The sequence below is a fragment of the Nerophis lumbriciformis genome, linkage group LG20 (assembly GCF_033978685.3).
Source record: "Nerophis lumbriciformis linkage group LG20, RoL_Nlum_v2.1, whole genome shotgun sequence".
Lineage (NCBI taxonomy): Eukaryota > Metazoa > Chordata > Actinopteri > Syngnathiformes > Syngnathidae > Nerophis > Nerophis lumbriciformis.
In genome coordinates this window covers 36,996,115-37,009,484 of record NC_084567.2, presented here as the reverse complement: position 1 = coordinate 37,009,484, position 13,370 = coordinate 36,996,115, and the positions used below count along the sequence as shown (strand labels likewise).

General features: G+C 35.4%; 1 protein-coding gene across 1 annotated transcript in view; it reads left to right on the top strand.

Moving 5' to 3' along the window:
* wdr5 (WD repeat domain 5) overlaps positions 1-6,275 on the top strand; it is a 35,307-nt gene extending 29,032 nt beyond the window's left edge. The window contains exons 11-14 of the mRNA XM_061981079.2: positions 1,028-1,061; positions 1,136-1,210; positions 1,284-1,371; positions 5,921-6,275. Coding sequence (XP_061837063.1) covers positions 1,028-1,061; positions 1,136-1,210; positions 1,284-1,371; positions 5,921-6,021 — 298 coding nt within the window. The 3' untranslated portion in view covers positions 6,022-6,275. The remainder of the gene's footprint in view (positions 1-1,027; positions 1,062-1,135; positions 1,211-1,283; positions 1,372-5,920) is intronic.
* The last annotated feature ends 7,095 nt before the right edge of the window (positions 6,276-13,370 follow it).

Below are 13,370 nucleotides of genomic sequence, written 5' to 3'. Positions count from 1 at the left end.
ACTGACCTATCTGACTGTTTTTTTGACATTCCCTTTAGCGCAGCGTAGGCGCGGCTTATAGTCCGGGGCGGCTTATTGGTGGACAAAATTATGAAATATGTAATTCATAGAAGGTGCGGCTAATAATCCGGTGCGCCTTATAGTGCGGAAAATACGGTATATGTATTAAACATTCTTGTATTATCATTAAACACCTTTAACTTATTAACAATATTAACTATATGTATTAAACATTCTTGTATTATCATTAAACACCTTTAACTTATTAACAATATTAACTATATGTATTAAACATTCTTGTATTATCATTAAACACCTTTAATTTATTAACAATATTAACTATGTGTTAAACATGCTTGCATTATCATTAAACACATTTAACTTGTTAACAAAAACATATATTTCATAAATAAGTAAATATAAATTATATATATGAATGAGGTAGATGCCCACGACTTGATCAATTGAAAAGTAGCTCGCCTGCAGAAAAAGTGTGAGCACCCCTGGTTTAATGCATCCAGCGGGGCATCACAACAAAATTAGGCATAATAATGTGTTAATTACACGACTGTATATATCGGTATCGGTTGATATCGGAATCGGTAATTAAGAGTTGGACAATATTGGAATATGGGATATCGGCAAAAAAGCCATTATCAGATATCTCTAATTTTTTGCAAGGTTTTGTAAGAAGTGTTACACATTCCTAATTTGATTCAAACAACCATTTCATTCAACCTTTGATGGCAAAATACAAATAAAATGTTATCTTAACTTTTATGACGTCTTATTTTATACCTGACAGATTTTAAATGAAAGAAAAAAATCATGCCAAAAACCCAAGTCGTGATCCCAGTGGTTTTGGCCCTAAATAACTCCAAAAAGTGAAGTCCCACAGACTTAATGGGAAACTCATGCCAGGCTGTTGTCCGTAATGACCAGCAGAGGGCGGCACACACCAGCAGAAATCCATTTTTTTCCAGAATGTGTACTCAAGTTTGACATTTGTTGCATTTTTGCTCCTCAGCACTCTGAAGCTGTGGGACTACAGCAAGGGAAAGGTGAGACTGATTTTTAATTCTTCCTCTGCCAACTTTTGAACTCTCTCATACTCTTTGTTTCTCCAACACTGCAGTGCTTGAAGACGTACACGGGCCATAAAAACGAGAAGTACTGCATATTTGCCAACTTCTCAGTCACGGGTGGGAAGGTAAGTTAAAGCGAGATCATATTTAAGTGTTTTTTGTTTGTGTTAAAATAAAAAAAAACATGCCTTCTTGCAGTGGATCGTGTCGGGCTCTGAAGACAATATGGTGTACATCTGGAACCTGCAGACAAAGGAGATTGTGCAGAAACTGCAGGGCCACACAGGTACAACACCCACCATGCATCCCATAGGAGTTTATTCAAAGTAGAAGTACAGGTTAACCACGGGGTCTTAAAAAGTCCTAACTCCCACAATTTGAATTAAAGTACCACTAGAGTGAAAAAAGTAGTTGACTTTATATGTTTAATTGTATGTTTCATTATATCCATTAAAAAGGCCTTAGTGGCCACATGCGTGGACAGCACCTTTTAGCTCTTATTTACAAAATTGTGTACACTACTGAATTGGGGTCTTATGGCCGCTTATGTGGACACTTACACTGCCATCTGGTGGTGTCAGAAGAGTATAACATACAATGGAATTTGGAAAAAAAAAGTGTAAATATAAGAATTAGCATGTCACTAAACATGAAGTACACGTTTGTGTACTTATGGACTAAGTACATCATATCAAAAGATGATTCTTAGTTTTTATTCTAATTAGAGTCCAATAAGCCCAAATAGCAAAGAGAAATAAAAAAAGCATATAAACAAACAGCTTGGGCCTTAAGAGGTTAAAGTAAAGTATATGAAAATACCGTCTGAACATCACAAAATGCCACAAAGTCAGTCAGCCATTTAGAATATTCCGCTCTGAATACATTCGGCAATTTCCGGAGATTGACGTCACCGGAGGAACGCCTCTGCACTCTGACCATGTTATCAAATCAGTCGTACTGGAAATACGCAAAAATTCGAAAGAGATGTGCTGCCTATCATTCACAATCCTTATATAAGACATGAAGACGTGCTTTTTTGTAGGCATTCCAAGTCGTGAATAAATAAATAAATACCGTATTTTTCCGATTATAAGTCGCAGTTTTTTTCATAGTTTGGCCGTGGGTGCGACTTATACTCTGGAGCGACTTATGTGTGAAATTATTAACACATTACCGTAAAATATCTACCGTATTTTTCGGAGTATAAGTCGCACCGGCCGAAAATGCATAATAAAGAAGGAAAAAAACATATGTAAGTCGCACTGGAGTATAAGTCGCATTTTTGGGGGAAATGTATTTGATAAAAGCCAACAGCAAGAATAGACATTTGAAAGGCAATTTAAAATAAATAAAGAATAGTGAACAACAGGCTGAATAAGTGTACGTTATATGAGGCATAAATAACCAACTGGTATGTTAACGTAACATATTATGGTAAGAGTCATTCAAATAACTATAACATATAGAACATGCTATACGTTTACCAAACAATCTGTCACTCCTAATCGCTAAATCCCATGAAATCTTATACGTCTAGTCTCTTACGTGAATGAGATAAATAATATTATTTGATATTTTACACTAATGTGTTAATCATTTCACACATAAGTCGCTCCTGAGTATAAGTCGCACCCCCGGCCAAACTATGAAAAAAAACTGCGACTTATAGTCCGAAAAATACGGTACTAATATTATTTATCTCATTCACGTAAGAGACTAGGCATATATCAGCAATCGTCACACACACACACACACGTCAACCAATACAAATTTGGCGGGGGCGGGTCATGGCAGAAGTGCATTGTGAAAAAAAAAAAGATGCTACCTGCTACTACTTCCGTACCTATGAAAATTGATCATTTCAACATTGGCGGTAACTTATAAAAACTGAGAAGGGCTGAACAAAAGTGGCACCAAAAAGGAAATCATATACTGCAGATTACAAGCTGGAAGTAGTGAAATATGCAGCAGAAAAAGGCAATCGGGCAGCAGAAAGAAAGTTTGGAGTAAGCGAGAAACTTGTAAGGGACTGGCGAAAAGCGGAGGCGAGGAAGAAGATTTCATGGGATTTAGCGATTAGGAGTGACAGATTGTTTGGTAAACGTATAGCATGTTCTATATGTTATAGTTATTTGAATGACTCTTACCATAATATGTTACGTTAACATACCAGTTGGTTATTTATGCCTCATATAACGTACACTTATTCAGCCTGTTGTTCACTATTCTTTATTTATTTTAAATTGCCTTTCAAATGTCTATTCTTGGTGTTGGCTTTTATCAAATACATTTCCCCCAAAAAATGCGACTTATACTCCAGTGCGACTTATATATGTTTTTTTCCTTTTTTATTATGCATTCTCGGCCGGTGCGACTTATACTCCGGAGCGACTTATACTCCGAAAAATACGGTATCGGTATCGGTTGATATCGGTATCGGTAATTAAGAGTTGGACAATATCGGATCTCGGCAAAAAAAGCCATTATCGGACATCTCTAATTATTAATTCCAATAATTTCAGGTCAGCTTCTCACGCCTAATCTTTTCTCCAAGTTTATAAAGCAACTGACATTAAAAGTTATAAAGGTTGTCTGTTTAGTGTTTGCACTCAGTTTGTGGTGAGGTGAGGAAAGAAAGGAAGATTTGCGAACGTCATCCTGTCATGCTTAAATAAAAAGTAGCCCTTGTTTATTTTGCAGTATGTTGTCAAAAAAGTCACAAAAAATTGCCTTTTTTTTTTGACACATGCTCTGTCTGCACTCTGTACCAGTAGTTGTACTGTAGATGTTTTTAAAAGTTAACCATTTAGCTTTAGCAGAGATGCTAGCGGTCTATTTATTGTTTCCTCTACCATTGCTGACGTTCTGGTTGTTGTTACATGAAAACACTTGATATGACGCACACTGCGTCTTTTGCAAGAAAACACTTTTATGGCAAATCTGAAAAATGTCTGTTATGTTTGCTAATTTTTTTTTCAATTAGTTTACACTAGAGCAGGGGTCGGCAACCCAAAATGTTGAAAGAGCCATATTGGACCAAAAATACAAAAACACATATGTCTGGAGCCGCAACAAATTAAAAGCCATATTACATACAGATAGTGTGTCATGAGATATAAATTGAATTAAGAGGACTTAAAGGAAACTAAATTAGCTCAAATATAGCTACAAATGAGGCATAATGATGCAATATGTACATATAGCTAGCCTAAATAGCATGTTAGCATCGATTAGCTTGCAGTCATGCAGTGACCAAATATGCCTGATTAGCACTCCACACAAGTCAATAACATCAACAAAACTCAACTTTGTGCATTCATGCACAACGTTAAAAGTTTGGTGGACAAAATAAGACAGAAAAAGAAGTGGCATAAAACACGTCCTAGAAAGTCGGAGAAAGTTATACATGTAAACAAACTAAGGTGAGTTCAAGGACCGCCAAAATTAGTAGGACAAAACGGCACTCGCCAAATACTGGAATCAGTGAAGCATGTTTAATATAAACAGTGTGCTTTGCAACAATTAGGGAGGTTTGTGTCATGTTTGTCCTCCTACAGAAACCATATTAAAACTTTTTTTTTTTTCTCCCCTCATCTTTTTCCATTTTTTATACATTTTTGAAAAAGCTCCAGAGAGCCACTAGGGCGGCGCTAAAGAGCCGCGGGTTGCCGACCCCTGCACTAGAGAGTCTTCTGGTGTATTTACTTAGTTTAACCCATTGGTTCTTAACCTTGTTGGAGGTACCGAACCCCACCAGTTTTACATGTGCTTTCACTGAACCCTTCTTTAGTGAAAATAAAATGTTTTTTTCTTAATTTAATCTTAATTTATAAATATTAATCATGAAAATATGTTATTATATTAAAGAAATACTACCGGTAATAAAGATATATTTTACAAAGAGAAAGTTACAGGAATGTACACATGATCCCATGTTTACATCTCATTGTGCAACATGTGAATGTTTTAGTGGGAACTAAATGCGATATCTGAAAGGGGCACACATTATTTTCAAAGCAAACCCTTCTTTAGTGAAAATAAAATGTTTTTTTCTTAATTTAATATTAATTTATAAATATTAATCATGAAATTATGTTATTATATTAAAGAAATACTAATAAAGATATATTTAACAAACCGAAAGTTACAGGAATGTACGCATGATCCCATGTTTACATCTCATTGTGCAACATGTGAATGTTTTAATGGGAACTAAATGCAATGTCTGAAAGGGGTACAAATTATTTCCAAAGCAGGACCCCCACCCAGACATACAATACTAGTACACAGCTCATGAAAAACAATATGTTATTGTTGTTGTAAGTGGGCCAAAACACTTATATTTGAAAATGATCTCATGGAAATGCCTGCTATCATTTGATTATAATAATAAAACATTTAAATTGTTATTGGGACATGTGTGCTGCTGGTGTGGCCACAGTGCACCTGCACGTCTGAGGTTTTTAGACGCCGACGCTCCGCCGAACCCCTGAGGCCGACTCACCGAACCTCTAGGGTTCGATCGAACCCAGGTTAAGAACCAGTGGTTTAACCATTTTGTTTGCCAATGTAAAAGAGCAGTGAATAATTCATATACTTACAATTCATTCTGATTTTCCTTTATATCTTTGTACTTTATCGTCCGTACGGATGTGAAACGGTCTTAAATTCTATTCATTATGGTCTTAAGTATTAAAAAGTCTTCAATTTGACTTGTTAAAAACCTGCAGAGACCCTGAAGTCGTAGGAGAGCCCAGATTATGATCACGTTTGTGTTTATAAATCCATATTGCAATATAAGAAATATTGTTTGTTTTTCTCCAATCCTATTCCAGACGTGGTCATTTCGACCGCCTGCCACCCGACAGAGAACATCATCGCTTCTGCGGCGCTAGAAAACGACAAAACTATCAAACTTTGGAAAAGTGATTGCTAAAAAAACCCGACTTTTATCATTTTTTGAACTTGTTTTCTATTTTGTATAAAACAAAAATGACTTTCTTTTTTTTTTTTTTTTGACCAGTTTTGTGTCGGACGGAATAAACTCAATTCAGATCTTCACCCTGACACGTTCAAACCTCGGTATTGTGGGTCATCACGACCTGGTTTTAGTGCTTCATGTGTCATCGTCACCCGGAAGTTCAAATATGGTCTTGTACAAAAAAAATAAAAGGTCACTTTTGCCTGTTATGTCTGTGATTGTGTAGTCATGTCCTAATGATGTCAAGCTTGTTTTGTTTTTTTTATTAAACAAGGTATCAATGGAACCTTCTTGGCCTTTTGTTTACTGTAGCATCATTTCTTAAAACATATTTTATTGAAGACTTGTTGGCCAAGGAAGAGTTCACAGAAGTCACTTTTTTTACTTTGCTGCGAGTTATTTGTTGAATTCAAAAGTGTTTCTCACCTTTTTTCTAATTGCTGGTACTCATAAGTTTCATCGGTGGCTTATTTATAACTACCCGTAATAAAAGCGCAGTCTAAAATGCTCTTGGGGTTACGTGGTGCACTTGAACGCCTCATCACGTAGACAGTAAAGGGAACACAGTGCTTTGAATGATCCTGCTCCACACCCAAGAAGACCGTTATTGGATATTCTACTTGGACAGATTGTTGATATTGTGGTGATATTTTATATATTTTTATCACTAAATAGTTCAATGTGTCATTAATATTGATTGTTTTTTAAATATATAATATATAATCTAATGTAAAACTACATTTCATTAATGATTTAAATAATTATTTAATCATGTACTTAACGATGTCACCAATCAACATTTATTTATATAAAAGTGTCTCAAAGGGCTTTGAGTTTTCTTTCATTACTTAATTTTTTTTAATGATTTAAATACTTATTTTATGAACCTGGAGGGCCAAATGGGACATAAGTGACTATCCAAAATATATTTAATTATGTGTCATTACATTAATTAGTTATAATTGGAATCAACTACATGTAATTTATTTAATGAAAAAATACATTTAATTTAGTATAAAATTATTCCACAATTGATTTACCGACTACAATATTTTTTAGTTTTTTTTCTTTGTTTTAATTAATGACGCATTTAAGTAATTTAAAGATTTTCTTAATTTTGGTCCTTTCAGCGCTCCATAAAAATTCATTGTCCAAAGGCAGTGGGCGGGGCTAACATCTGATTGGTTCCCGGGCACTTTAACTTGATTGGACTAGATTCATGTAGCCCCGCCCACTGACATTGAAGGGTGAGTTCGGTAGATCGAATGAATTCATGGACACTAAACGAATATATATTTAAATAATTAAATACATTGTGAATTAATTAGATCATTAACTAATAAAAGAAATCATTATTTACATCGTATTTACATTTATATTTGTCCTGTGATCGTGTTTGCCAATTACTCGGTAAGTGAAGTTAGTGTCGTTTCGTCACACCACCCGTTTCCGCTGCGTGTCAAAATAAAAGCGAAACTTCCTTCATTGAATTTAGAAACACCTCATATGATTTTTCCTCAACAAAGTTATTACACTTTTCCAACATTACACACAAGTCATGTTCACTTTGTTTTTGTTTTTTTTAATGTTTTTTTTTTTTTAAAGTGTGTCCCACAAAGAACATCAAGAGGACAACGCACAGAGAACAGATGACGAACAATTCCATCCACTTAGAAAGTAGACACGACAAGAGGCGCAAAGTAAAATGGACACTTTTAACAAAAAAAAAAAAAAAAGTGCCAACACTCCTTGTTGACATTCTCCAACAACAAGAAATAAATCCATAAGCCAGGGAATTTCTTTTGTACAAAAATAGATCTTTTTTCAACATTACTTGAATATTTTACTGTTTATGCAACAAAAAAAAGCAGTGATTGTGTCACAAGCGTAGCTTTTTTTTTCCTGATTACATTTGTTTATTCTTTTAAACAATTGCCAAGTCAAGCAAACATTTTATTTCTCTCTCTTTCACACATTTTCTGAGGTCCCATAAACTGCTGAAAAAAGCTGCTTCCTGCACATTTAGAGCTACTGGGATTATGCTGGTTGGTTCCTTTTTTGTTGTTGTTGTTTATCATGATTTTTGAGAAAGGCATAAAACCTTTTTAATATTTGTGTAAAGACCCCATAAAACTCCTCCGTCCAAATACTCAAGAAACACATTTTCCCATATATTTATTTAGAAATATATACACATATACATATTAACAAAATATAGCTTTACTTTCTAAAGCATCCATGAAGTTTTATCATTCTGTTGTTTTTTTTTTTATATCTGAGCTCACACATCATCCACATTTTATGGCTTCAAACAACAAGAACAATTTGCATTTTTTTTCTCTAGATATGATTTCAGAGGAAAAAAAAAAAACAAGTTTCAAATTTCAAGTTAGTTTGAACTACAAATGACCCTTTTTTTTAATATGCACTTTTATCACATAAATACTGTAAACTGAGCTCACACAGTCAATACTGTCACCTGGATAGTTTGTATTAGGAATTAAAACCACACAGGCCAATAAGTCATGAATAATTATTGCTATTTCTCTGGTTTGGCAACACAAAGCACAGTTTGGGGGTTTGAATTAAAAAAAAAAACAATTGGAAAAAGTGCCTTTTCTTTCAAAAACACATGCAGAAAAAAGCATGTTTTAAAATGGTGTTGCAGTGCCGAGTCACCTCCACTAGAGGGAGCTGGTGCACCACTTCTTGTTTAACACCACGTGACAGCTGTTTACTTGTTGAAGGGTTGGGGGGAAAAAAAACTCCTCCAGATGTGCTCAACCAAGGCCTTCTGTGAAAGCGGACCCGAATATTCAGTAATTAATATTAATTTCCTCAAGTGTGGCCACTTTTCAGTGCAGTTGAGCCTTTTTTAGAATGAACCTAAAAAAAAAAACACCTTTTGAGTCGCTTCTTGTATTCTCGGGGGTATTGAAGTGATTGCAACTGGAATAAGTTTGCCTCTAATCTCAGCAGGTTTAGTCTGAGGATGGTACAGGATCCAAGTATTTATCCTAACATAAAGTCAACCCCTCCAAACAAAATTGAAATAATTTTTTCAGGCAGTGGAACAGAGGAACATTTCTATTGACACCAAGTGTTGACCCGTGCAAGCCCCCAAAATAAAATACGGTATATATTACATACAGCCCATTATTTGCGTACTATTAACTCGTGAGGCACCGAAAATTTGGCCGCTGAAAATGTATTTTGAAACAGTGCTACCCAAACGTACATTAGGCGCACCGGGTTATAAGGCGCACTGTCGATTTTAGAGAAAAAGAAAGGATTTTTAGTGCGCCTTATAGTCCGAAAAATATGGTATGTATTACATATAGCGTATTATTGGCGTACTATTGACTCGTGATGCACCGGGAAAAAAAACGTTGAAAGAGCGCTGCCCAAACGTACATTAGGCGCACCGGGTTATAAGGCGCACTGTCGATTTTAGAGAAAAAGAAAGGATTTTTAGTGCGCCTTATAGTCCGAAAAATATGGTATATATTACATATAGCGTATTATTGGCGTACTATTGACTCGTGATGCACCGGAAAAAAAAACGTTGAAAGAGCGCTGCCCAAACGTACATTAGGCGCACCGGGTTATAAGGCGCACTGTCGATTTTAGAGAAAATGAAAGGATTTTAAGTGCGCCTTGTAGTCCGAAAAATTCTGTATATATTATATACAGTCTATTATTTGCGTACTATTAACTTGTGATGCACCGATTTTTAGTGCGCCTTATAGTCTGAAAATTTGACTGCTGAAAAAAAACAACTTTAAAAGAGTGCTGCCCAAACGGGTTATAAGGCGCACTGTCGATTTAAGAGAAAATCTAAGCATTTTTAGTGCGCCTTATAGTCAGAAAAATATGGTATATATTACATACAGCCTATTATTTATGTACTATTAAATCGTGATGCACCGATTTTTAGTGCGCCTTATAGTCCAAAAATTTGACTGCTGAAAAAAAAAACTTTGAAACAGCGCTACCCAAATTTACATTAGGCGCACCGGGTTATAAGGCGCACTGTCAATTTTAGAGAAAAAGAAAGGATTTTTAGTGCGCCTTATAGTCCGAAAAATTCTGTATATATTATATACAGTCTATTATTTGCGTACTATTAACTTGTGATGCACCGATTTTTAGTGCGCCTTATAGTCCAAAAATTTGACTGCTGAAAAAAAAAACTTTGAAAGAGTGCTGCCCAAACGTACATTATGCGCACCGGGTTATAGGGCGCACTGTCGATTTTAGAGAAAATGAAAGGATTTTAAGTGTGCCTTATAGTCCGAAAAATACGATATATATTACATACTGCCCATTATTTGCAAACTATTAACTCGTGAGGCACCGAAAATTTGGCCGCTGAAAATGTATTTTGAAACAGCACTACCCAAACGTACATTAGGCGCACCGGGTTATAAGGCGCACTGTTGATTTTAGAGAAAAAGAAAGGATTTTTAGTGCGCCTTATAGTCCGAAAAATATGGTATATATTACATATAGCTTATTATTTGTGTACTATTAACTCTTGATGCACCGATTTTTTTGTGCGCCTTATAGTCCGAAAATTTGACTGCTGAAAAAAAAAAACTTTGAAAGAGTGCTGCCCAAACGGGTTATAAGGCGCACTGTCGATTTAAGAGAAAATTTAAGCATTTTTAGTGCGCCTTATAGTCCGAAAAATATGGTATATATTACATACAGCCTATTATTTATGTACTATTAAATCGTGTTGCACCGATTTTTAGTGCGCCTTATAGTCTAAAAATTTGACTGCTGAAAAAAAAAACTTTGAAAGAGTGCTGCCCAAACATACATTAGGCGCACCGGGTTATAGGGCGCATTGTCGAATTTAGAGAAAAAGAAAACATTTTTAGTGCGCCTTATAGTCCGAAAAACTCTGTATATATTACATACAGCCTATTATTTGCGTACTATTAACTTGTGATGCACCGATTTTTAGTGCGCCTTATAGTCCGAAAATTTGACTGCTGAAAAAAAAAACTTTGAAAGAGTGCTGCCCAAACGTACATTAGGCGCACCGGGTTATAGGGCGCACTGTCGAATTTAGAGAAAAATAAAAAAATTTTAGTGCGCCTTATAGTCCAAAAATTTGACTGCTGAAAAAAAAAAACTTTGAAAGAGTGCTGCCCAAACGTACATTAGGCGCACCGGGTTATAGGGCGCACTGTCGAATTTAGAGAAAAAGAAAACATTTTTAGTGCGCCTTATAGTCTGAAAAATTCTGTATATATTACATACAGCCTATTATTTGCGTACTATTAACTTGTGATGCACCGATTTTTAGTGCCCCTTATAGTCCGAATGATATGGTATATATTACATACAGCCTATTATTTATGTACTATTAAATCGTGATGCACCGATTTTTAGTGCGCCTTATAGTCAGAAAAATATGGTATATATTACATACAGCCTATTATTTATGTACTATTAAATCGTGATGCACCGATTTTTAGTGCGCCTTATAGTCCGAAAATTTGACTGCTGGGAAAAAAAACTTTGAAAGAGTGCTGCCCAAACGTACATTAGGCGCACCGGGTTATAGGGCGCACTGTCAAATTTAGAGAAAAATAAAAAAAATTTAGTGCGCCTTATAGTCCGAACAATTCTGTATATATTATATACAGCCTATTATTTGCGTACTATTAACTTTTGATGCACCGATTTTTAGTGCGCCTTATAGTCCGAATAATATGGTATATATTACATACAGCCTATTATTTATGTACTATTAAATCGTGATGCGCCGATTTTTAGTGCGCCTTATAGTCCGAAAATTTGACTGCTGGGAAAAAAAACTTTGAAAGAGTGCTGCCCAAACGTACATTAGGCGCACCGGGTTATAGGGCGCACTATCGAATTTAGAGAAAAATAATTTTTTTTAGTGCGCCTTATAGTCCGAAAAATATGGTATATATTACATACAGCCTATTATTTATGTACTATTAAGTCGTGATGCACCGATTTTTAGTGCGCCTTATAGTCCAAAAATTTGACTGCTGAAAAAAAAAACTTTGAAAGAGTGCTGCCCAAACGTACATTAGGCGCACCGGGTTATAGGGCGCACTGTCGAATTTAGAGAAAAATAAAAATTTTTTAGTGCGCCTTATAGTCCAAAAATTTGACTGCTGAAAAAAAAAAACTTTGAAAGAGTGCTGCCCAAACGTACATTAGGCGCACCGGGTTATAGGGCGCACTGTCGAATTTAGAGAAAAAGAAAACATTTTTAGTGCGCCTTATAGTCCGAAAAATTCTGTATATATTACATACAGCCTATTATTTGCGTACTATTAACTTGTGATGCACCGATTTTTAGTGCCCCTTATAGTCCGAATGATATGGTATATATTACATACAGCCTATTATTTATGTACTATTAAATCGTGATGCGCCGATTTTTAGTGCGCCTTATAGTCCGAAAATTTGACTGCTGGGAAAAAAAACTTTGAAAGAGTGCTGCCCAAACGTACATTAGGCGCACCGGGTTATAGGGCGCACTGTCAAATTTAGAGAAAAATAAAAAAATTTTAGTGCGCCATATAGTCCGAAAAATTCTGTATATATTATATACAGCCTATTATTTGCGTACTATTAACTTTTGATGCACCGATTTTTAGTGCGCCTTATAGTCCGAATAATATGGTATATATTACATACAGCCTATTATTTATGTACTATTAAATCGTGATGCGCCGATTTTTAGTGCGCCTTATAGTCCGAAAATTTGACTGCTGGGAAAAAAAACTTTGAAAGAGTGCTGCCCAAACGTACATTAGGCGCACCGGGTTATAGGGCGCACTATCGAATTTAGAGAAAAATAAAAAATTTTAGTGCGCCTTATAGTCCGAAAAATATGGTATATATTACATACAGCCTATTATTTATGTACTATTAAGTCGTGATGCACCGATTTTTAGTGCGCCTTATAGTCCAAAAATTTGACTGCTGAAAAAAAAAACTTTGAAAGAGTGCTGACCAAACGTACATTAGGTGCACCGGGTTATAGGGCGCACTGTCGAATTTAGAGAAAAATAAAACATTTTTAGTGCGCCTTATAGTCCGAAAAATTCTGTATATATTATATACAGCCTATTATTTGTGTACTATTAACTTGTGATGCACCGATTTTTAGTGCGCCTTATAGTCCGAAAATTTGACTGCTGGGAAAAAAAACTTTGAAAGAGTGCTGCCCAAACGTACATTAGGCGCACCGGGTTATAGGGCGCACTGTCAAATTTAGAGAAAAATAAACATTTTTTAGTGCGCCTTAT